Source organism: Corythoichthys intestinalis, chromosome 14, assembly GCF_030265065.1.
Source record: "Corythoichthys intestinalis isolate RoL2023-P3 chromosome 14, ASM3026506v1, whole genome shotgun sequence".
In the NCBI taxonomy this organism is placed as follows: Eukaryota; Metazoa; Chordata; class Actinopteri; order Syngnathiformes; family Syngnathidae; genus Corythoichthys; species Corythoichthys intestinalis.
In genome coordinates, this window is record NC_080408.1 from 36,674,348 (window position 1) to 36,700,545 (window position 26,198).

A 26,198-nucleotide genomic window follows, 5' to 3' on the forward strand; every position below is an offset into this window, starting at 1 on the left:
CATTGACCACTCTAGCCGTTTGCGATCCATGTCCAACCACTCTATTATAAACAGCTGACAAGAGCACAGGGCATGCCTGCATGTGCAAGCACTGGATGCTTCATTAGCTACACCGGAACAATCAAAGTTCAACACGATTCACGCGTTGTGTGTAGTATGCGGTGATCATGAATGAACTCACAGTTGGGCAGGCCCAGCTGCAGCAACGAGGCCAAGGCAGTGATGATCATGAACGTGAGGAGGCCGCCGCGCCGGCCCATCAAGCCCACCGCAGGGCACAGCGCCAGGCAGGACGCCACGGCGATGCCGGCCATTGTGTAATAGTCAGCGTAGAAATTGTGAAACATGGTGGTTTCCTGGGCCTCCGGGTCCATCATGCTGCGAGCGAAGCAGTGGTGAATCCCATAGCCTGTTAGCCTGCACAGATCACACGTGTAGGGAAGGAAAGATTTCAAATGATAAAGTGAAAAACAAGTACCGTATTTTTCGGACTATAAGTCGCATTTTTTTTCATAGTTTGGCTGGGAGTGCGACTTCTACTCAGGAGCGACTTATGTGTGAAATTATTAACACATTATTATATCATTTCACATGCTATTTTGGTCTTTTGGAGTGGCACTGATGGTTTGGTAAACTTGTTATTATGTTCTTTATGCTATAGTTATCTGAATAACTCTTAATAGCTATGTTACATTATCATATTGGCCACGTTAGCATTCATCATGCATCATGTAAACATTATCATGCTGTACACTTATTCAGCATGTTGTTCTCTATTGTATTTTTTAAAATTGCCTTTCAAGATGACATTTGTTCTATGTGTTGGATTTTATCAAGTAAATTTCCCCCCAAAATGCGACTTATACTGCAGTGTGACTATATGTTTTTTTTCTTCTTCGTTGGGCATTTTATGGCTGGTGCGACTTATACTCGGGTGCGACTTATAGTCCAAAAAATACAGTACTAATTGATTAAAAAATGCCTCTAAATATATGGCGGAAAACACAGACAAGACTGAAAAAGCAGTTTCTGCTCTTGCACTCCTCTTTAAAGGAAACTGCTGTATTTTAAGTCAAAACAACGGTTTTGTTTGACAGAACAATATGACTATATGCTGCTGTAGCAGATTCATGGCGCATTAGTCCCCCAACTATTTTTAATTGGTCCGTTTTACCCTGGAAATCCCCGTTTACAAACCGCTTTTGTTTCAACCCAGCCATAAAACGAAGGTAATTAAATTATATTTAGTTTTCAAAATGTCTGTCATTTTTAGCTTAGAATTATTAATTGATGTCCAATATTTCGTTTAAAAAAAAAAAACGACTTAAAAAAAATCATTCAGTCGCATTTTTTAAACTTTTAAACAAATTACGTCACAATGAAAAAAATAGTGTCTGTAAAAAAGTCACAGATATCTACCTCATAACTATCGCTTAATTGTATTTTTTTTGTTACTGTCGCATTTTCTCCCATAGATGATAAATAATCGATCCAAACAAAGAAAAACTGAAAAAGGAAGTTTAAAAGGGTAAATACATGAAAAAAAAAATCTCAACCACTCCTTGATGTCTGCGATTTCTGCATTGCGACCCTTGTTTTATTACCATGTTTCACCCATAAAATCCCCCCAAAATCCAGTTGTGGCCATTCACCGCTGTATCTTGACACTCAGTGATACATGCTACATGGAGTTTTTGGATCGAAACAAGGTAAGTACGCGATAATATCTCGTTAAAGTCATGGCATCTGTAATTCTGCTCTCGCGTGCTCCGACCTCCAGATAGGGTTTTGCTGTTTAAAAAAATTGTTTTTTTTAAATGCCCTCTTGTTCAAAAATTTTCTTCCCCCAGAAAATTGAGATTTTAAGTTTTCCAATGACGTATCACACATGCATACCACACAATTTTGAAATTTGGCGAAATTGGGGGTCTCAGAGTGGAACTTCAAGTCATCTGAGTGTTTTCCGCCATATACATTTCTCACAATGTCAATCAAAACGAAATGAGATGACGAAGTCGTGAGAGTGTAGATTCAACCCTTTACTAAGATGACATTTCAAAGTCCACTGTGCGTGGTGTAATTCAAATCAATCCATAACATACTCTGTCAACACGAACATGTTAACCCACAAACACACACACCCTCCGCACCAGGATACATAAAAAAAAAAAACTGAAGTGAAACTCCCTGTCTCACTCTGCTTGTCTCACATTTCCTAAGAACACCCGCTCATGTAAAATTTACACCGACTTCAGGAGTCGGCGACGCGATACACTGTGGTGAGTGTCTGTACGTGCTAAAGAGCAGGTCAGGGAAGGAGGGGAAAAAGGGATTGAAGGATAAAAATGGAAAGGTGGTGCTTTTCCTGAAATACAAAATAGCTCAGTGAGGAAAGAATTTAGGAGTCGTGATCAATATGACGTGAATTCACAAGTAACAAGTTAATGCAAAGGCCAGATTGACACCACATGCTTCAAGTTACAATTCCCATTGTGTGATTTTAAGTGGTGCAAATGGGATATGCACAATGCCAGAAAAATAGAAAACAATCAATGACTCAGATACATTCCAACAGGAATGAGGCCTCTCCCCAAAAATCTGATGCATATGCAATATGTGGCTGGTGGATGATCATGCTTCAGTATTACTGACGGCAAAAGATGATCACTCCTTGCCAGCCCCCGCAGTTAAAATGGATTGGATGTCTGGCAGATGATGAGTTAAACGCAAAATCATCACCTACCACTTAAAATCATCCAAAACAAATCCTATATAGCAACTAAATTAAAAGTAACCTTGACATTTTAAACCAGCCAGAAGGAAATGCGACATGCAAACAAACACACACAAAAACACTTACGAATTGACACACAGCACGACAATATTCTTCCACAGGTTTCTTGTGCGGGCCATTTTCACGATGCACGTCTTCTTAGGCTTGCGCTGAAGAGCTCTCTGCAATTCTGGAAAACGAAAAGTTCAAATTACGGAGCAGTCCAACAGAACCTGACATCTACATGGCAGTGTTGATTTAGTTTAAAACAGCTAGTCACCGATGACGATGACGAGCTAAAAAGGTGTTTTGGGGGACTAAAACATAACGAGCCTAATGCCAGTTTTCGTCTGACTAGACGAGAACAAGACAAGAATGCCCAATGGTTTTCGTCACATGTTTACAATATGTGATATTTTATGTATAGTTAGCCTGCAAAGTAGTTGCCTGGTACACCACACTCACCGCTGTTCCAGCGATTGAGTCTGGCGACCGTCCGGCGGATCAAATTCCCAGGGCAGACCAAGTCACAGCAAATAGACAGCGGAGTGGACAAATCAGCGACGGGTGAACTCGATGTTGGTAAAGCAACAAGAAACTAGCGCGAGCGGAGAATGGAGAAGTCTATTCGACATTGCTAGCGCGAGACAGACTGTTGTCAATGACTTGTGTTGATGTGTTTTTGGTAATTCAAAACTGATTTTACCGCGGATTGGAACATATTCTTCTTATTGTGGACACAACTTCCAATACGCAAGAGTGACATTGCTTGTTAAGAACCCGTCACGCATATAATCGAATCTGATTGGACGGATGATTTTGTTTGCCTCGAGAGGCCATTAAGGAGCTGGGTCCCAGGCTATTCTCACAGTGTTTGAAAAATACAGGGAAAACAGTCTGGCCGTGCCAGGCAAGCATCGTAGCAGTGTCTGGTTGTGTCACTGATGTGATGTGCTGCACCCCCCCCTTCCCCCAAATGTCCTCTCTACACTGTAAAGGCTTGCACACACAGTGTTTCTGAAGATTTCTTTTCTTATCTTGGCCAGAGAGAACATTCAATGTTGCTTTAGCGTTTAAAGGGATCCAGACAGAAAGACTTGTAGTTCTTAAAAGATAAACGTTATCATGAGTAAAATAATTTGAAATTGAAACCACTCTTCATGTTCTCGTTTTTATACAATTTGTAAAATTAGTTTAACTCGTAGGTCGCCATCGTTGTTGACGTCGCAGGGCAGTGACGTCACATGGTTATGCTGCCGGGCTTCAAGAGTATGACTCTAGTGACATAAACATGTCATCTGTTCAATCCTTGCAATTTGAACCCGAGAGGAACATTAATGAGCATGACAGCGCTGACGATATTTCACAAAACAAGCAGCAAAAGCAAAATGAACAGGAAAGACGGGATGAGACGAGACTGTAGTAGGAAAAAAAAAACAAGTGTTCTGCCAAAATGTGCTACACTGACGAAACGTCCTACAAGAGGCGAATTTGACACCAAAAGTACTAAGTACTTAAGAAAATACTTAAACATAGTAATATCAAATAAGGGTGGTAATAAAACGTAATAAAAGACTCAATAAAAACACAAATATATGTACTCGCCGCTTTTGACCGATGAGTGCATGTATTGGACGTCTCGCCGCGTAGAAGGAATTGCAGTAACCCGGAAGTATTTGTCGAGTGACAGTGACACCTCATCACCCCGAATGCCTATTGCAGGTATAAAAACATGGCGCCCTCCGTAGGTCAAAACATGTACTAAATATTATAGGTTTTTTAAATCAATGGCAATATTTTATGTGTTTCTAATAACATATTTTAGTAAAAGAGAACAATTGTGGCTTACTAGAGCCAACAAGTCTTAAGTCCGAGGTTCCATTTAAAGGTCTGTGCTGAATGATCATCGCACACAAAATGTAAATCATACCATTCGCGTTAGCAATAGGCTAATGCTAACAGCGAGCATCCTCTTAAACTCTCGGTCAATTTTTTTCATATAGTTCATGGCATCCAACTGAGTATAATTATTAGAAAAAAATGCTCTGTTTTCCTGCTGAGCGTGTATGATCACAAAGTTGGCGTCTCCCAAAATGAGCAGCAAAAGCAAAATGAACTGGGAAGACCGGATAAGACAAGAAGAAAGCAGGGGAAAAGAAAACTGTGTTCTGCCAAAATGTGTTACACCAGTGAAATGTCCAACAAGAGGCGAATTTGACACCCAAAGTACTACCGTGCGATTTCAGCTTGTTTTGTTTAGATGCATACAGACAGAACATACTAAAGCTGCCTTAAAGAAATTACTACATTTTTAAGTGTTATCAAATAAGGGTGGTTTAAATATGCTATGTGACTAATGTGGTCAATAGAGGTGGGAATCTTTGGGCACCAAACGATTCGATTACGATTACAATTCAGAGGCTTCGATTCGATTATAAATCAATTATTGATGCACCACAACCACCAACCCCCCCCCCCCCCTCGCTTTTTTGTACACTAGTTCCAAAATTGTTCAAAAATACTCTCAGGCTAACCAAACTACTATTTCAGTTTCAAGTTAACTGTTTAAAATGGTAAATAAAAATACTCAAGTCCCCATTCTGTATCGGCAGCTTTAAACTACATTCAATTAATTTAATGTTGTGAATCAACCGTTAAAGTTGTTAAAATTGCTCCCGTTATTCCATAATTTCCCCTCTGTCTACTTTCAACGTTAAAACTGTTTCATCATTTAAAGATAGATTCAAGTCAAGATTTCGCCGATTCGCCTGTTTACTAGCGCGGGAAAGTCTGTCATTTCGCATCTAGTTCTTGGTATATGATCGAACACGGCCGTCGTCTGTCAGTTCACATCTAGTTCTAGATATATGTGATATCTACCATAGCCGTATGTTGCCGTATGTTTGTAGCTAGCAACTGGGCGCTGTTTGTAGTGGCTGACAGCCGCAGTCAGGTATTATTGTTTGTTTTTTTTATCTAACGGCATGAGTTGAACATGATATTTACTCTCGGCCCTTTCCTCATTGCGTCCTGAAGACCGGGCTGACTGTGTTTTATTTCCGCTTTACTTGGTATAATTCAATAATCGGAATTTGGGTGTTTGTGAATCGTTCTCGAATCTTCTACGACCGACTTGCGACTAATCTAAGAATCGGAAATTTCGCACACCTCTAGTGGTCAACAGATCAACAATCTGCTTTACAGCTACCACAAAAAAACACAATACTTAAAGTATGAGAAGGAAACACTTGCAAAAAGTATTTTGAGGCAATGAAAAGGTAATAAAAGACTCAATAAAAACACAAATAGTAAATACTCGCCCCTTTTAACCATTAAGCGCATGTGTTGGACGCCTCGCCAAGTAAAAGGAATTGCACTAACCCGGTAGTATTTGTTGAGTGACAGTGACAATCTACGTACGTCATCACCCCGAGCATCCATTGCAGGTATAAAAACATGGCGCCCTCCATAGGTCAAAACATGTATTACATATTATAGATTTTTAAATCAATGGCAATATTTTATGTGTTTCTAATAACATATTTTAGTAAAAAAAGAACAATTGTGGCTTATTAGAACCTACAAGTCTTTAAGTCTGAGGTTCCCTTTAAAGGTCTGTGCTGAGTGATCATTACACACAAAATATAACTCATAGAGTTAGCATAGCGTTCGCGTAATGCTAACGGCTATCTTTGGGGCAATTTTTTTTGTTTTTGTTTTTTTTTTTTTACATACAGTTCGTGGCTCTTTTCCTGCTGAGTGTGTATTATCACCAAGTCGGCGTTGTTTCTTGTAGATGCTACAATATGTGCTCGTCTGCCAATGTTCGAAATATACCGTAATTTCCCGAATATAAGGCGCACCCATGTATAACGCGCACCCTAATTTTAGCACCAATAAATAGAAGAATACAAGAAAACAGAGCTCGTGTACAGATACAGAAATGTCATTTTACTGACTGGTGAAACACAGCACAAGCATAGCACACTGGTAGTTCAAAACATTACCATAAACTGACAATATGCACGTTAATATGATCTGATTACTTCTTGAACTTACCAGAATCCAGGAGAAAACAAAACAGATGTGACTTTTCTTTTAAAGGCTGCTGTATAACTTGCTCGTTTCATCATGATGAATAAATGTTTCCTCCATGGATTGATACGGTAAAATGAAAGTGAGAACGTAAGTCGGAAATCCAAGAGAGCTCATCGCTGTCGACAAGACAGAACAGTAGGAACTATTGTTATTTGGGTTTGAGTTTCCCGAGGGACAGATATAGTTGACGGACACAGGAAGTCTGTGTTGTTACGTTTGTTATGGTCCGAGTTGCGGAGCTGCAATAAACGTTGAATCAAATGAGTTTCTTCAACACAACATGGCCGTGTCAATAAAAAAAAAAGAAAACATCGGTTTTTATATAATATGTAGTATATGTATATTTCTGTCTCCATCCATGTACCCGTTTATATTGCGCACCATAATTTTACTAGTTGATTTGGGGGAAAAATAGTGCGTGTTACATTCGGGAAATGACGGTAAACCTTTTTTTTTTTTTTTTTTTTTTTTTTTTTTATATTTGGAGTAAAATTTTCAAATTTTACAGACGAAAACATTTTTAGTAAATGTCGACTAAAACTAGACAGAATTTGTCTTGACTTTTCGTCAAGAAAAACTAGACGAAGACACATTTTGAGATGACTAAAATATGACTAAAACCAAAAAGTATTGTTGTCCAAAAGACTTAGACTAAGAAGAAAATTATAAGGGCAGCAAAAAACAACACTGACAGCAAGGCATAGTGGCAGAAAAAAGCAAAAGGCGGAAGGTTTTTCTGCATGTTACATTGGGAAAGTTTGCGTCAGCCAGTTGTCACAAAATACCAAATTCATCAAAAACAATAACAATCAATAATCTCTTCACTAAGAACAAATGTCAAGCTTTGTAGCGATGCCCTTTCAGATTAAGTCCAGGAACCGAAAGGACAATCCTGTGTGTTTAAACGGGTATTCTGCTGACTTACAGTATATTCTTATTTAGTCAACACAGACAAAAATTGAAAAAGACAGGATTACTAAAAATGTCCCAAGGTTTACTTTTGGGTTTTCCTATTTGAACTCCTGCTGAAGACATGAGCATTTTTCTCCAAAAACATCTTGACTCTATTGTAGTGGTGAGCGATAATTATCGGTCCAATAATTATCGGTCCGATAATAGGAATTATGACGTCATCCCAATAAATCCGATAACAATATGTTAACGGGCCTATTAATAACATTTTTGTCACGGTCGCGGATTGGGATGTGTGCATTTGTTTCTACTCCTGTTTTGCCAGCATGCAAAGTTTTGTTACTGTTCGAGAGGCCGTATTTTTTCTTCCCTGAGCTATAAACCTTACTATGGCAATTAGCAAATGTTTGCATTTTACAGTGTAACAGTGGGGAGAACAAGTATTTGATACACTGCCGATTTTGCTGGTTTTCCCACTTGCAAAGCATGTAGAGGTCTGTAATTTGTATCATAAGTTCTCTTGAACTGTGAGGGACGGAATCTAATACAAAAAACAGAAAATCACGTTGTATGATTTTAAATAATAAATTTGCATTTAATTGTATGAAATAAGTATTTGATACATCACAAAGATCGAACTTAATATTTGGTACAGAAACCTTTGTTTGCTATTACAGATACTAAATGTTTCCTGTAGTGCTTGACAAGGTTTGCACACACTGCAGCAGGGATTTTGGCCCACTCCTCCATGCAGATCTTTTCCAGAGCCTTCAGGTTTCGGGGCTGCTGCTGGGCAACACGGACTTTCAGCTCCCTCCATAGATTTTCTATCGGGTTCAGATCTGGTGACTGGCTAGGCCACTCCAGGACCTCAAGATGCTTCTTACGGAGCCACTCTTTAGTTGCCTTGGCTGTGTGCTTTGGGTCGTTGTCATGCTGGAAGACCCAGCCACGACCCATCTTTAGGGCTCTCACTGAAGGAAGGAGGTTGTCAGCCAAGATCTGGCGATACATAGCTCCATCCATCCTCCCCTCAATACAGTGCAGTCGTCCTGTACCCTTGGTAGAAAAGCAGCCCCAAAAAATGATGTCTCCTCCTCCATGTTTCACGGTTGGGATGGTGTTCTTGGGGTTGCACTCATCCTTCTTTTTCCTCCAAACACGACGAGCCGAGTTTAGACCAAAAAGTTCAATTTTGGTCTCATCCGACCACATGACCTTCTCCCATTGCTCCTCTGGATCATCCAGATGGTCAGTGGCAAACTTCGGACGTGTCTGGACATGCATTGGCTTCAGCAGCGGGACCTTGCATGTGCTGTAGGATTTTAATTACCGTAATTTCCCGAATATAAGGCGCACCCGTGTATAACGCGCACCCCCAATTTACCTGCAAAATCTAGGGAAAATTCTTGTACCCGTGTATAACGCGCACCCTAATTTTAGCCCCAATAAATATGGTAGAATACAAGAAAACAGCTCGTGTAGAAATACAGAAATGTCATTTTAATTTAACAAATTATAAACAGACATAACACAGCACAAGCATGGCACAGTGATAATTACCGTTCCGGTAGTGCAAAACATTACTGTAACAACCTTTAACAACTTCTCCAACTTAAGAGAACCCGTGAGAAAACAAAACAGCCATATCTGTATTATACATGAACATCTAAAGCAATCTTATAAGTGCTTTTCTGCCCCTACCAATTGCTTTTGCTGATGACTTTGCTTGTTCCAGCTGCTTCTTCATTCATTTCCAATACCGCACACTCGATTCTCCGACGTCATACCGTCTTGCCGCTTCACGAATTTCTGCTTCCTCAGATAAGGAAATTACTTTCCTTTTGAAGGCTGCCGTGTAGCTTGCTCATTTCATAATCATGAAATACCGCAAATGTATCTTCCTTGGAATTATACTGTTAAGTAAAAGTGACGACTGAAGTGGGAAAACGAAAGGAGCTCATAACAGTGCAGACGAAACGAACTCACGGAAGTCATTCGACCAATCAGAGTGAAGTATTACCAAAACAAACGGTGACGTAATATACCGTAATGGCGGCAACAGATCACCGTATGAGTTTTCTTCAACACAACATGGCCGTGTCAATAAAGAAAAAGTCTTAAAATATACATATTTATATGTATTTATTTCTGTCACCATCCATATACCCGTGTATAATGCGCACCCTCGATTTTACAAGTGGATTTGGGGGAAAAAAGTGCGCCTTATTTTCGGGAAATTACGGTAATGACGGCGTAATGTGTTTCCGATGGTTTTCTTCGAGACTGTGGTTCCAGCTCTCTTCAGGTCATTGACCAGGTCCTGCCGTGCAGTTCTGGGCTGATCCTTCACCTTCCTCATGATCAGTGATGCCCCACGAGGTGAGGTCTTGCATGGAGCCGCAGAACGAGGCAGATTGACCGTCAACTTGAACTTCTTCCAATTTCTAATAATCGCTCCAACTGTTGTTACCTTCTCACCAAGCTGCTTGCTTATTTTCCTGTAGCCCACCCCAGCCTTATGCAGGTCTATTATTTTATCCCTGATGTCCTTACACAGCTCTTTGGTCTTGGCCATTGTGGAGAGGTTAGAGTTTGTTTGTTTGAGCATGTGAACAGGTGTCATTTATACAGGTAACAAGTTCAAACAGGTGCAGTTACTTCCGGTAATGAGTGGAGAACAGGAGGGGTTCTTAAAAAAAGAACTAAGAACCGAAATATGTACTAGTTGGTAATGTATCAAATACTTATTTCATGCAGTTAAATACAAATTTATTATTTAAAAATTATACAATGTGGTTTTCTGGATTTTTGTATTAGATTCCGTCCCTCACAGTTGAAGAGAACTTATGATACAAATTACAGACCTGTACATGGCTTGAAAGTGGGAAAACCAGCAAAATCGGCAGTGTATCAAATACTTGTTCTCCCCACTGTATGTTTACAACTTCTTGAGACGCCTTTTGGTTATTGGTAGGCTTGCTGTTCTGTAATTGCCAAGTTAAGAAAGTTGTTTCATGGACCAAGACAACAAAAGTCTACTCTCCTGTTGCACCAATTTTTTTTTATCTGCTGACAAAGCATAATACCTGTTGGGTTTATGTTTGTTTTAGATCAGTGCTCATTGTTCAGGGGAACACATTGTCAATGACATTGACTGATGAATTGACTGTGATAGACTCAAATTATATTCATTTGAAAAAAAAAAAATTAATATGGACACTTTATTTAAAGTTTAAACTGTTCTTGTCTTTGTTTTGTTCATTATAATAATGTTCGTGTCATCATGAAAATTCTGGTCCAGTCAAAAAGCAAATCTATGCTGAATCAACAACTAGTATTTTTGACCTACAGGTGTTCAAAAACTCAGGTGAAAAGACATTGAAAAATTAAATATACAGTATATTATCGGTTATCGTATCGGTATCGGCCTTGAGGAGCAGGAAGTTATAGATATCGGTTTCAAAAAAGGGATATCGTGCACCCCTACTCTATTGGTTTGAAATGTATAACTCTCCCAATACATACTAAACCAAATAAGCATGTGTGATCTCCCTGTGCCACTTTGGGAGTTAGATGTGACATTGCTCTGAACGGTTTCTAAGAAAGTAGCACCCAGGAGGCGTCATTAAAGTAGAAATGGCACCTACGGATGTGTTTGGTGTCTGACGAGCGATTGCCGGTGAAACACGCATCACACCTCGTGCTTCTGCATTTCCACGTCAACTTGGGCATGTGACAGTATTCCACATCACTTGGCTCCAGAGTTATTGCTGACTGGAATGCTCTGCTTTTACACGGATCCTCTGACTGAGCTGAAAACCTACGAGCGAGGCTCTCAAGGCCCTTGCTCAGTGTGCCATTGAGTTCTCTTCAATTGACTGTTTCACATGCGCGGGCATCAGAGATTTTGAAAAAGCTTCAATGAAACTCAGATGTCAGAAGAGAGCTATAGACTATCAGGGAACAAAATCTTCCTATAGTGTGGGGACATTGACTGTATACTAGGCCTGTCGTGATAAAAAATTTAAGTAGGCAATTCAGTGTCTTATAAATTATTGCCAATATGCGATATTATCGTCGAATTGTTTTTTAACTAATTGAACCACTAATGTAGTGACAATTCATCTTAATAAACCATGCATTCAAATGCAATAAATTGTTATTCTTAATTAAAACAAACTATATTAAAAATAATAAATTTTTAAAACAAAAAAAAAAACAGACACACATTGGATGACAAGTCATTGGAAACGAAGTGCAGAATATGAAATAGGTGAGAAACTTAATGCCCTTTTTGTTCTCTGCCAAAAGTGTTTATTTGATCCAAAATGACTGTCATCTTGTCCTGCAAAGTGCACGTTAGCAAATTTGAAGCCAAAATATTCATTGCCAATGAGATTTTTCATAATGGGTGTCATTTTAAAGCTATTCTTTGTGTAAAATCTGAGGTATGTGAGACTAAAGTGCCTATGACAGCAAAAAGCATGTTTATTTCATATTTCACGCGGTATTTTATGCTCCTGAATGAAATGGACCGCTTGGATGTGTCTGGAAGCGATCGCTTCATATATTCATTTTTTTTAAATCACGCACCATGAAAATGAGTCATTTCCTGGATTGAGGAGGAATACGAATGTGGCGTTACCCAGGTCAGCACCTCACAATACAACATTGCTTTAAAACATGCAGATGGACTGCGGATCCATCCGATTTTGCGGATTAATTTGTTTATTTTTCGCATCTTGCCAACCAAATGTGCTGCAGGTTTTTGTTGCTGCACCAGGGAGAGGCGTGTGAGCCTTTTTGGGTTTCAAAAAGTTCCCGCTCACTGCGGAGATTGGCCAAAACAAGTCTGACAATCAAAAGACCATTGGACGGATGACTAAGTGAGTAAGATACGTGTTTTATGTTATGTCAAATACTGGGATCGTGGTACACGTTTTAATGAGGAGGTAGCTTGCATTTTGTGGCTGACAATGCTCCTTGTCCACCGAGAAGGGCACTCGGCCAACGACCGGCGGCCTGTCGCACACCCCCCTCGGTCCTCTTCGCGTGCCCGCACAGAATGCACTTTCCTCGGCTTGGCGACGAGCACTGGACGCCCGCCGTGGCCGCAGTAGAACCACGAGCTGTAACTTGCTCGGAGAGGAAGAGGTCGGCAGTTTTGACTATTATGCAGTAATTTTGCTGTGTCCAACTGGATAAATGCCTTTTTAACATTTCATATTCCACTTAGCACAAGACTGTTATTTGTCATGACCAGGCCATTTTTTTAGCAATTGGGTAAAAATACTTCGATAAAAACAATATCCTGTAAAAATATTTGAATAGAGACATTGAAACAATTATCATATTTTGACGCTGTCTGTCGCATTTTCTTCGTTCTGAATAATTTTCCCTCAATGGGCTGAATTCTAAATCAGATGAAATCGTGACCCTGCCGACGTCATCCTCCAGCTGGGGACGCTAGAGAGCTACAATGACAGGCAGGGCTAAACGGCAGATTAAAACACAAATTTCTCCTCATCTGCGCTTTGCCAAATTGTTGTATTAGGCTCGAGCGTTTACGTCACAGCAACACGGGATCATGCGAGATTTGCGACAACGCCGCCTCATTGGAAGCACATCTGCATCACTGGACATTTAAACTTAAAACAGCAAATAGAATTCAACTATGAGTTCCAAAGATGGAAAAAAGTAAGGAAAACTTGTCAGTTCGATACAGAGACAAACTTGTTACCACGGCGAAGGACAGATATGTGAGCAAACTTAAGGATGTGAACAATGTTGCTCCTTACGAGCAAGCCGAACACAAATGGAATAAAGATGTCGACAAGCTTCCACCACTACGCGAAATGGACATCATGCTGTATTTAGTGTTTGGTGTAAGTTACTACACTCATCAGCAATTCTGAAACTACAAATCGCTACAAAGCTATGAACAGTTTTGCTGTGGATCGGTGCAGGACCTGTACATTATGACCGTAGCAAACACCAACGTTCTTGCAAAGGTAGGCAGTGTGGGTTTACATTTTCATTGTCATGAACATCTGAATTTGTGCTGTGCTGAGCTGTGATAGTTAAGTGACAAATCAATGCTGTGTTTTAGAAAACAGATTTGTTGCAGACAATGTAGCCTGTGTACAAATTCTTTGCCACTCTCTCACGGCAACATGTTACAGCTTTTTTTATTTAGAAACGAAAGGAATTATGTCTTATGAAGATAATGCACGTGTATGCATGCTAGTTATTTAGCTGTAGCTATAGCTAACAACAGGCCGACTTAGGGCATAAAGTTACCGAAATTTGCGTAGACAAACGAAATTAACTTACCGGAGTGGAAGTGCATAGAGCAAACTCTATGTGTAACTGGAGAATCAAACGTTATGCCCTTCCTTCTGATCGAGGCCACTCATGCCATTCTTTGACGTTTGGTAAGTTCAGATATGACCTTTCCCTCGCCTTTTCTCCATGTAGGGATCCGGAAGAAACTCAATGGGGTTCCGTCGAGCTGTACATTCTCCTTTCTATACGATCGGTTGTTGCAATTCTTTACCGAACAATAATTTCCAATCATTTTTAAAGAGCGACCTGAGTCGAAATGCCTCACTGTTTATGTTTCCCGGAGTTCTGACACCAAACTTCCTGCTTCCAACATGGCGATAGGGGCGGAAACCTCACGAGTGCCACGTTATACGCTCCAGCCTAATATAGTCGAATCGTCTCAAAATATGATTCGAATTCACATAATAATGCTATTTAAGATGTTTTTATGCTGTCACAGGCACTTTAACTCCAGAAATCTTTATTTACATGTTCAACATGACGAGTTTTTATTCTGAAATGTTCATCTGAAGCACGTTCGCTAAGCCGCTAACCGTAAGCTTTACACTATGTTAAAAAAAGTGCACTTTTGTTTTCGTTATTCATTGATGTAAGTAATAGATGCTAATGTTTTACAATTTTTAAAATAGATGTGTTTCCTTATTTTTCATGTGTGAACTTTAATTCTAAGTGCGTGTTGATGACCAATAAACATCTGTGAAGGGAACTGGCGTCTCCTATGCAATCAACACGCACATGTGCCAAGTGCACACAGAAGACGCACACACAAATGTATGCACGCACACACGTGCACGCACCTTTGTTTGCTATTACAGATACCAAACATTTCCTGTAGTCCTTGACAAGGTTTGCACACACTGCAGCAGGGATTTTGGCCCACTCCTCCATGCAGATCTTTTCCAGAGCCTTCAGGTTTCGGGGCTGCTGCCGGGCAACACGGACTTTCAGCTCCCTCCATAGATTTTCTATTGGGTTCAGATCTGCTGACTGGCTAGGCCACTCCAGGACCTTAAGATGTTTCTTACCGAGCCACTCTTTAGTTGCCTTGGCTGTGTGCTTTGGGTCGTTGTCATGCTGGAAGACACAGCCACGACCAATCTTCGCGGCTCTCACTGAAGGAAGGAGGTTGTCAGTCAAGATCTGGCGATACATAGCCCCATCCATCCTCCCCTCAATACGGTGCAGTCGTCCTGTACCCTTGGCAGAAAAGCAGCCCCAAAAAATGATGTTCCCTCCTCCATGTTTCACGGTTGGGATGGTGTTCTAGGGGTTGTACTCATCCTTCTTTTTCCTCCAAACACGACGAGCCGAGTTTAGACCAAAAAGTTCAGTTTTGGTCTCATCCGACCACATGACCTTCTCCCATTGCTCCTCTGGATCATTCAGATGGTCAGTGGCAAACTTCGGACGTGTCTGGACATGCACTGGCTTCAGCAGCGGGACCTTGCATGCGCTGTAGGATTTTAATTCATGACGGCGTAATGTGTTTCCGATGGTTTTCTTCGAGACTGTGGTTCCAGCTCTCTTCAGGTGATTGACCAGGTCCTGCCGTGTAGTTCTGGAGTGATCCCTCACCTTCCTCATGATCAGTGATGCGCCACGAGGTGAGATCTTGCATGGAGACCCAGAACGAGGCAGATTGACCATCAACTTGAACTTCTTCCATTTTCTAATAATCGCTCCAACAGTTTTTACCTTCTCACCAAGCTGCTTGCTTATTTTCCTGTAGCCCATCCCAGCCTTGTGCAGGTCTATTATTTTATCCCTGATGTCCATACATAGCTCTTTGGTCTTGGCCATTGTGGAGAGGTTGGAGTTTGTTTGTTTGAGCATGTGAACAGGTGTCTTTTATACAGGTAACAAGCTCAAACAGGTGCAATTATAATGCAAAAAAAGTAATGAGTGGAGAACAGGAGGGGTTCTTAAAAAAAGAACTAAGAGCCAAAATATTTACTAGTTGGTAATGTATCAAATACTTATTTCATGCAGTTAAATACAAATTTATTATTTAAAAATTATACAATGTGATTTTCTGGATTTTTGTATTAGATTCCGTCTCTCACAGTTGAAGAGAACTTATGATACAAATTACAGACCTCTACATGGCTTGAAAGTGGCAAAACCAGCAAAATCTGTATGTACCCCAATGGACACTACTATATTTTTCTGATACATGATAATATAGGTAAATGTTATTAGGGCTTACAAGCGAAACGGACCAAAAATACTTGTCAGAATATGGTAATAATGTACCAGTAATGTGATGTACAGTGCCTCAGTTCAATCTCCAGAGTAGACAATTACCATGGCAACCAGACAAGAACAGTATCATTTGTGCCTTTTTACACAGAGGTACCACTGTCAACTGACTGTAGATTCTTCTTGTTATTTTTTAAATTAATTGTGTTTTACCTGGGAGGATGTTGTCCGGATCCTGGTCCATTTTGATGCAATTTTTCTTTGCAATGTGTCCCATGATCCACTTGGAGCGGCAGTACTGCTGTGTGGCAAGCAGCCAACGCAGTGACTCAGGGAAGATCCTGACAAGTAGACGAGAGGGAAGTCCTCGCTCATCAGTCATGACAAATGAACCCGCATGAAATGAAACCTCATTTTAAGGCTAGATGAGGTTACCCACTAAGAGTAAAGACTGTTAAAACTCTTTTTCATGAATCCAGTACCAAATTTGTGTCCAAATGAAATGCAAGAGAAAATCTATCTTAGAATGCTGGACTGTAGAACATTTTGCATGTATATCTAAACTATTTTTTTCCTGACCTCAGGTGCCACAGTCTGCATCCGCATTTCAATTCATTTGAGAGTTAAAACACCTTGGGTGATGCTTGTTTTATTTGTGAACACAGTTGATGGAAAAAGTGCATTTAAATACTTTCGATGTTCACCCATTGGCTGCCAATAATGGTGTCAGGCGTCTATTGCCTTCAATGGCAGCTAATGAGATAAGGATCGATACCAGTTTGGGTGTTCCAATTCATTTGTCTCCATTCAAAATGACTGCATTTGCATTTAAGGTCACTTGATGCACTCTGAAAAGAATCATACACTTTGATCCTTGAGCTCAATATACTGTAACTTTATACGTATACAGTATGTTTAAAGTTTAAACACAGAAAATCACACACTCCTAGGGGCTGCCTTTGTTGGATGAATTTGACATCAAATATTTCCAAACTGCTTTGTGCCAGATGTAATTTACGGACTTTCAACCAGGATGTCAGAATGCTAGAGAAGGCTTCTGGCTTATCAGTTTTAGGCTGTGAAGCATATTAGAATGGCAAAATGAACTTCGTTAATTCGAGCGATAAATCTTTTCTTAAATTATGTATTGGATGCCTGCAACCTGCCGCTTAATACTGTGGTTTGAGCAGAGATAGCCATTGGATTTAGCGTCTTCATTGGAGGAATAATCATCATAAGCGACCAAGAAATCCAGGTGGGGACGAATTCTTTATCATACCTACATACTTATTCTGATTTTTGTGCACAATATTAGCAGGCCCTGTGAATGCGCACAGCACGTAATCGCTGATACTCACACAGGTATAAAGGAGCAAAAATAAAATAGGCATACACTGTTTATAGTTACTATACCTCTTGAGGTTTCACATGCATGATTTCAAACCATGATGTCTTAGTGTTTACCAACAATAACCTTGGAAAAAGTGGTCAGAGCTCTTTTCAGGTCATTGACCAACTCCTGTTGTGTAGTTCTGGGCTGATTCCTCTCACGAGGTGATATCTTACATGGGAATCCACTCCGATTGAGATTGACCGTAATGTTTAGCTTCTTCCATTTTCACATGATTGCTCCAACAGTGGACCTTTTTTCACCAAGCTGCTTGGCAATTGCTCCATAGCCCTTTCCAGTCTTGTGGAGGTGGACAATTTTGTCTCTGGTGTCTTTGGACAGTTTTTTTGTCTTGACCATGTCACAAGTTTGAGTCTTACTGATTGTATGGGGTGGACATGTGTCTTTATGCTGCTATCGATGTCAAACAAGTGCAACTAATTTACGATAATGCATGGAGTGGAGGATGTGGACTTTTACTAGGCAGACTAAAAGGTCTTTCAGGGTCATAATTCTAGCTGATATACAGATAGACAGGTGTTCAAATACTAATTTGCAGCTGTATCACACAAACAAATTGTCAAAAAATTATGCATTGTGATTTCTGGAGTTTTCTTTTTTGATTATCTCTCTCAACGGACATGTACAGTACCTACAATGATAATTTCAGACTCTTTTATTATTTCTAAGAGGGAGAACTTGCAAAATAGCATGGTGTTCATATACTTATTTTTTTTCACTGTAGACAAGGGGTGCCCAAGTCCGGTCCTCGAGAGCCCCTATCCAGCTTGTTTTCCATGTCTCCCTCCTTGAACACACCTGAATCAAATGATCAGCTCATCAGCAAGCTCTGCAGGAGCCTGATAATGATCCTGATTATTTGAGTCAGGTGTGTTGGAGGAGGGAGAAATGGAAAACAAGCTGGATAGGGGCTCTCGAGTACTGGACTTGGGCACCTCTGCTATACACTAACCTACAGCAACATGAGTAGGACAAAATCCTTTTCATACATTGTTTTTGTGAGCAAAATTGGTGTATATACAGTTATTTAAGTGAGGACTTACATGTAAACAACATCGCAATTGCTTTTGGGGATATCTGACATCACGAACAACGCTCGTTATTTCGAGCTATATGCTATACTCACACACACCTCTGGCTTTTAAAAATGGTTGCTCAAGGCAATTTTGCCTACTTCCTGAAAATGTTGGCTTTTATTGACATTTTTCGCCGCTATTAGACAGTAGAAAAATTAAGCAGAGCAAAACTATAACAACACAACATCGTCCTGCTGTTTTTAATGGAAGGCTAAATAAACTTTATAATTTATAAAAATTACCATTATTGCTATGTTCACGCCACAGGGCGTGATGGCTAATTCATATTATAGTTGTGTATTCCAATATTTTTGTGGAACTGTTCATACTGCACAAATATGACAGTGTGAATGGAATGTGAACCGTGACGTCACACGCATGCGTGTGAGAAATGTGTGACATGCCGTTAGGTGTTGCAGTGTTTACTGAAGTAAATATGGTCTCGGCCGTCAAGCTTTTGTGGCAACGTCTGACATGTTTATGCAATGGGAACCAAAATTTTTTTAACCTTGATAGCTGCACATGCGGAATCAAGAAGCAAAGGTTATTTTTCGACGTATTTCCCTTTTTGATGACATATTGATCGAATGTGTATGGATAAGAGTTCATCGTGCAGAGGCATCGAACACATAACCGATTTATATCGACATATGAACGAAGCCATGGTCGGATTTGAAAAGATCAGAAGTGAACTGTTCATACTTCATAAAAATATTTGATATTTTTCATATTTGGGCAAAGAAATATGATTTGACCTGCAGTGTGAACGCAGGCTTTATTGAAATGAACTTATGCTAAGAGTGAAGCAACTGTAATTACCGATATGTGTTCACCCAGTTTACCACTGTGTTGACAGCACACCCGGAAAAGCAAAGTTGAAAGGAGATTCGTCAGAGGTGGCTTGACTCATTGTGACTGGTTGGTCCAATCCAGCACTTTGACACTCAAGCTAAAAAACGGCGCAGCTGAATCGACAATATGTGGAAATAATTTTTGTTGGCATAATGTTAACAAATTTGGCTGCACTTCCCCAGCATGGGTTGGTTCAATGGTGCCGTTTGCTCCCTTTTAGATAGACTAATACTATAGGAGCCTGACACAGACACACAACAATTCTCAACAATAGTGCTTTTTGATCGCTGAAACCTGAACCATTTCATTTTCCTTTGGGAGTAGGCCGTAGGGTTCACTAGCAGACAGTGTTCACTAAAATCTAACAGAATGCCGCAGGGACTAAGCAACCAGAAATAGTTGAGCTGGACAAGATTTTTTGCATTGATGTCCCGCCCTTTCTGTGGCATAAACCCCATTTGAGGGAGGCGTTTATTTGCCTTAAGTAGCCAGCCCACCAATTGACTAAGAATAGTTTGCCTGACGCCTACAATACATCATCCTTCCACTGAATTGGAAAGCCCCATCAATCAGCTGAGCCCACTAGTGTGCATTATATCTCCTTTATTGATATTTGATCAGATTAGCCCTTTCAAGAGCTGCTGAGCGTAACCACCTTGAGTCGCACAGGTACGCCTTGGAGGAACGCCAAACTCCAGCATACAGACGGCAATAAAATCTAATTCCCTGTGAGTTTGTCGACCTCAGCAGTGTACAGCACTAGACAGAGTGTGTTTATATATGGCGCTTTCAGCCCCAGACAAGGTCACTAGAAAAGTGGACAAATAAGTGTAACATTGAATTGGCCACTGGAAAATGACTTCTTCAAACGAAAAATCTGCAGCAATGATCATTTTCATTTCAAGTGGTCAATTACAACAAGCAATGTTGTGTCTTCACAGCAACAAAATATGGTGCATGTTAGGGAAATACTGTATGCAATTTAGGAAATTGACATTGTAAATCTACAAGCCTTCAAGTATTCAAGCATCACCCAAATGTGACGAGTATGATTTTGTTTTTTTTGTTTGTTTTTTTGTTTTTTTCTTGGGGGGGGGGGGTTATGCAATTGTTAGTATGTATTTCTACTTGGATGAAAGCGCCTCCAAATGTTTTCTTTAATGTTATCAAAGCTTTAATGGTGGCGATACTGTGAGGTCAAAATCTTTTAAAGCGGATGTGTCTGTCATAGTGAAAAACAGTTATACAGTACAGGCCAAAAGTTTCAACACACCTCATTCAGTGCAACACAAATGAAGGTCTCAACCCCATTGATAAAACAAAAAATTCCACTAATGAACCCTGAAAAGGCATACCTGTGAGGTCAAAAACCATTTTAGGTGACTCCCTCTTGATGCTCATCAAGAGTGTGCAAAAAAGTAATCAGAGAAAATCATGGCTACTTTAGATATACGAGAATATTATACATTTTTTGTAGTTATTTCACCTTTTTTTGCAAAGTACATAATTCCACACATGTTCATGAATAGTTTTATTACATTCAGTGAGAATTTACAATGTAAACAGTCATGAAAATAAAGAAAATTCACAAATGAGAAGGTGTGTCTAAACTTTTGGCCTGTACAAAAGAAACAAAAATATACATGTTTTTTTTTCCTCGGCAGTAAAGGTCAACTGATTTGAGGGTTTTCAAATGCCGATGCCAATACAGAATTTCAGCCGATTGCCGATATACTTTATTTAATTATTATTATTTTTTTTTTTAAAGCACAGAGACTTAAAGGATTAATCCGGTCTAGTGCTACCACACCAATGAATGCAACACTCCTTTTTATGATAATACAAACTCAGCAAGAACAGTGCATTATTTTCAAATAATTAAATCCACCAGGATGTCACGAAGAGATGTAAACAAGTGAGAGTGTGAGTTGAAGAGGATGCTCACCATGCTAAAGGTAATGCTAACGCGAATGCTACGTTAATGTTACAAGTTACATTTCGAGTGTAAGGATCACTTAGTAAACACCTTTAAACGCTAAAGCAACATTGCATAGTCTCTCATGCAAGATAACAAAAAAAATCTAACAGGATTTATAGAGCCGTGGGAAATTTCCGATTCTTAGATTATTCTCAATTAGGTCGTGCAAGGTTCAAGAACGATTCACAATCGTCCAAATTCCGATTATTTTATTATACCAGGTACAGCAGAACTAAAACAGTCAGCACGGTCTTTCGGACGCAATGAGGAATGGACCGACAATTTATGCCGCTAGATTAAAAAAACATTAGGACCTGACTGCAGCCAACAGCAGCTTCAAACAACGACCACGTTGCTACAAACTATGTCCACATATTGCTACGGTAGATAGCTTATGTATATAGAACTAGACGCAAAATGACGGACTCGCCAGCGTTAGCACATGTAAAGAAAACTAGATGCGAAATGAAAGACTTTCCGGCGTTAGTAAACAACCGCCATCTTCATCATCGCCAATAGTAGTTTATTTAAACCAGAGAGGATTTTTGTACAAATTTTGTAACTAATGTATGAAACTTTCAAAGCAGCTAATAGCTGAGGGGGGGTTAATCGAATCGTAGCCTCTGAATTGAAATCTTAATCGAATTGTTAGGTAAGCTGGCAAGCTTGAAGCTTCTTAACGCAGCCTGCGTTCAAGCTGCTGTAGGGTCCTTCCAGAGGCCACATCAAAATCCTTTTTTATCGGGTTGTTTTCTTTGTAAATCGGCTTGTTGGAAGACAGTCCATATATTGGCCGGCCGATATATCGGTCGACCTCTACTCCGCAGCACTCACGGAAAAAAGCGTAAGAAGTACTATAAACAGTACAGTACTGGAACATGTTTGGAACTTTTGTTCAAATTTGAAAAAAAAAAACACTTGTTTTCGGTATCGGATCGGGACTCGGTATAGATTTTCAAAATCAGGTGACTCGGACTCAGATGCAAAAATATGCGAAAAGGACATCCTTAATTCATATATAGAGTTTTCAATTCTGTGTCCGCCTGAGCGAAAGGAATACAATAGGTACCCGTGTCTTAACATACCAGATATAGGACAGCATGAGCAGCAGGGGGCAGATTATGACTGCCTGGAGCACCTGCCAATCACGGCAAAGGTAGGCCACACCTGGCATCAGCAGCTGGCCGCCTAGCATGACGAAACTGGCCACCATGGTCATGGAGAAGCGCCAACCTGGCAGGCACAGCTCAATCCCTGGTGAGGAGGAGAAGAGGTAACACCATGAATACTTCAATGAGGAGAACAGTGAATTGCAACCATGGGATGAGGCTCATGAGTCACAGTTCAAAACAAGCAAATAACACTGTTCATTTTAGGCTCACAGGTAGTGACATGAATTTTTGGTGATGTCATTCTTCGGAAAACACGTCTAAGACTGACATGATGATACATTTATTGCCCCAAGCCATAGTACATCTTCCACTGTGTTACCATGACTCCCAAGAAAGCATTTGCATTTCTTCAGAACCAGCACAGAAAAAAAATAAATAAATAAATAAAAAACAATAAACACAATATACTGCATAAATATACGCTCATACCAAATGGTAAATTGTATACACTTACTCTATATACAGTTTTGTTTACTCATTAGTTTTGGGTTTATGAAATTGGGAAATTGAACAAGCTTGAGGCTGTGAAATGACAACCTCAGCCCAACAGCCCAGAAGTAAACAAGATAATGTGAATCTGTTGAAGACCTCCAATAAATCTACAACCACTGTTATTGTGAAACTGTCAACAAAGCAGCACAGTGCACAGTTGTAGGGGTGGAAAGCGTCCTTGTCCTCATTTGTCCACTATTAGAATGACACCGATTCATTCATTTCAGCATTAGTATTCACACCACATAAGCTGCCAGTCGCCACTGACAGTCGAGGCCTTTAGTGACTGCAGTGGGATGGATTCACACCACAACCCAGACGGTGAACAGTACAGTAACAGTGCTGTTGTCACATTCTTCATTCATCCATCCATCTTTTTCAACATCAAATATGCTGCTGCACCGGAATGTAAACTCTCTCCAAACTGGACTTTTCAAGGTGACACAGGCCAGCATAATAAGGTGGGTGTTGGGGCTGGTGGTCCCGCTCCATTCCAGCAGAAAAAGACTGGAATTTCAATTAGGATGTGCCCCCCCTTCAGCGGACATGAATTATGTTCTCAGTCGGCAGATAGCGTCACAGCTAGAATGACGGGGCCATTGAGTGGAGAGCGGGCCATTGGGTGCAAGGCCCGCTGAGTTTGACCCGACTCAACTTGTCGCGAGACGGTTGACTGCTCGTGGACTTCATGCGATTAGAATTCCTCAGCTTGGTGGAGGGCATCATGTGCAAGAAACGGGCCAGTGAGTTGTTATAGGGGAATCTGAGAAAGTGCTCATAGATGCAAGAACACAGCCATTTCACATTGATATACCACCGTATGATGCTGAACATTTTATTTTATTTTTTAAAAAATGAAAACCAAAGTAGCCTTGAGCTCTTTACACTTCAAACTGACCCTAATCTTCATCCTTAACTCACTGGATCCGCATTTGCGCAATGCTCAGCTCGAGCTAGTGCCCAACTGACATAAATCTCCCGCTAACCAATACCATATCTCTCACCACAAACTCAAATGTGTTGCCGCCAAGTTCTTCAGGATGACAAACCAATCAATAATACAGCGCAGAGTACTCTCTATGTTGCATTAAAGAAATTGAACAAAATGTGTCCATTGTGTGCTTAATGGAATTGTTTGGCAAAAAGATTCAATAAGAAAGTGATGTATTACACTGCCATTTGGGTTTAGCAACAAAATAAAAAGTGATGCAGGTGCAAGACCCAAAGAAAGTCAAAAGCGATCTCAGTAAAAAGACGAAAAGAAGACAGCCCACATTGGCATATCAGATTGTGGATGAAAATGCTATGTTCGTCTGCAATGGCATGATAATTATGATTAAACCTGTATTGATTTGAACTCTTTTATGATCTGGAATGCAAGCAATTCTGCATCTAAATAAATTGTAGCCAAAACCATGTTCTGAAATAATCGTCAACTAATAATCTTCAACTTTCCAGGTTAGGCAGTAGTGTACTTTTCGTTCCAACAATGATGTAATCAACTGTACTTCAGAGCCAATTAGCAATGACAATAATCCCAAAAGGAGCTTTGACTGCTTTGCTGACTGGCCAAAGCAGAAAATGCATCAGATACAAGCCAGCGCAGACGTCTAGTGCAGCTCAGCTGAGGAGACTTATTGTTTTACTCAGTTGACCACTACAAGCACTCAACGCAGCCGCTTCCTGTGCCCACCATGACCTTTTAACCGGTCACATGATGTCCTACCAGCTATGCAGCTCATCAGGGCCATTCATCAAACAGTACTTTTTGGTCTTTGCTTCAAACGTTTTCACAGATAGGTGTCCTTATCTTGAGCAACATGCCTTTTTGAGGGCCTCACTGATAACATGAGAAAACTGAAAAATAACGGCACCTTGTTGTCCCGTGAAATGAACATACAAAACATGACATAACAAAACAGTGTGCTCAAAAAATGATATTCTGTATTACTAACTAAATACTGTATAACAATGTTTTATAAACAGATATCAAGTAATTTCACGTCAAATAAGAAATGAAAAAATATTTAACATAGCAGAATTGCATGATTGAAAACAAAAGAAATTTCTCGAAGTAACATTTTATGTCTTTTCCAATCAAAGTCAGACTAGAACATACTTCGTATCTTGCTATTAGTATTCTGTTGTATAGCCAAGATTAAAGAAAGACTCCTCTTCAAAGCTTAAGTCACTTATGGAAATGCTTGTCTGGTCCAAGGCGAGCTTAGCCATGTGCTGTTGATGAGTTTTGGCTCGGCATGACTGACAGGCCAGTGTGGCAATGTCAGCACAGACAGAGCGTATCCCTGATCTGCAGCCAGCCAGGCTTGCTGCTATGCTGAACTTACTAGAGATGGAAATGCTTTTGTGTAGGGAAGGAAAAGTGCTTTGTCAGTGTGAGGTGGAGAATTTTAGCATATATAGCAGCCCATTTAAGCCACTGATAATTTGAATTAAGTAAGAACATTTATTTAAATCTTAATCCTTCATCTGAGTAAGGCTTTCTTTTCATTCTTTGCATTTAACTTGAGGTATGTCAATTTTCTCAACCCATTCACAACACTTATATCCCTTTTCCACCAAAAGAACAAGTGTAACTGTTCAGCACTAGTGCCGTTCTTTGTTCCTTCGAATTACCGAAATTTTCGGACTAAAAGGTGCACCTGACTATAAGCCGCCACCTACCAAATTTTACATGATAACGATTTGATTCGTTCATGATTTGTTCAGAGATACCCGTACTGGACGATAAGCCGCAGCTGTCCTCAATGGGATATTTACACAAAAAAGACATTAACAGGTAACACTTTATTTGACAGAGGCATCATCACATTGTCATAACACCAAATGAACCACCATGAAGCTTTGAAGCTAAATGGTTTCAAGA

At 40.1% G+C, this 26,198-nt stretch overlaps 2 protein-coding genes across 3 annotated transcripts in view; one reads left to right on the top strand and one right to left on the bottom strand.

The window, feature by feature from the left end:
* The window catches only part of LOC130930437 (uncharacterized), a 90,484-nt gene that overhangs the window by 59,394 nt on the left and 4,892 nt on the right, over nucleotides 1-26,198 (top strand). The gene's annotated exons all lie outside the window — the stretch shown is intronic.
* The window catches only part of LOC130930434 (solute carrier family 22 member 23-like), a 66,359-nt gene that overhangs the window by 11,394 nt on the left and 28,767 nt on the right, over nucleotides 1-26,198 (bottom strand). For both annotated transcript variants that reach the window (XM_057858398.1, XM_057858399.1), the window contains exons 4-7: nucleotides 22,733-22,901; nucleotides 16,544-16,671; nucleotides 2,861-2,963; nucleotides 182-417 (exon numbers count right to left, since the gene is read on the bottom strand). In XM_057858398.1, coding sequence (XP_057714381.1) covers nucleotides 182-417; nucleotides 2,861-2,963; nucleotides 16,544-16,671; nucleotides 22,733-22,901 — 636 coding nt within the window. The remainder of the gene's footprint in view (nucleotides 1-181; nucleotides 418-2,860; nucleotides 2,964-16,543; nucleotides 16,672-22,732; nucleotides 22,902-26,198) is intronic.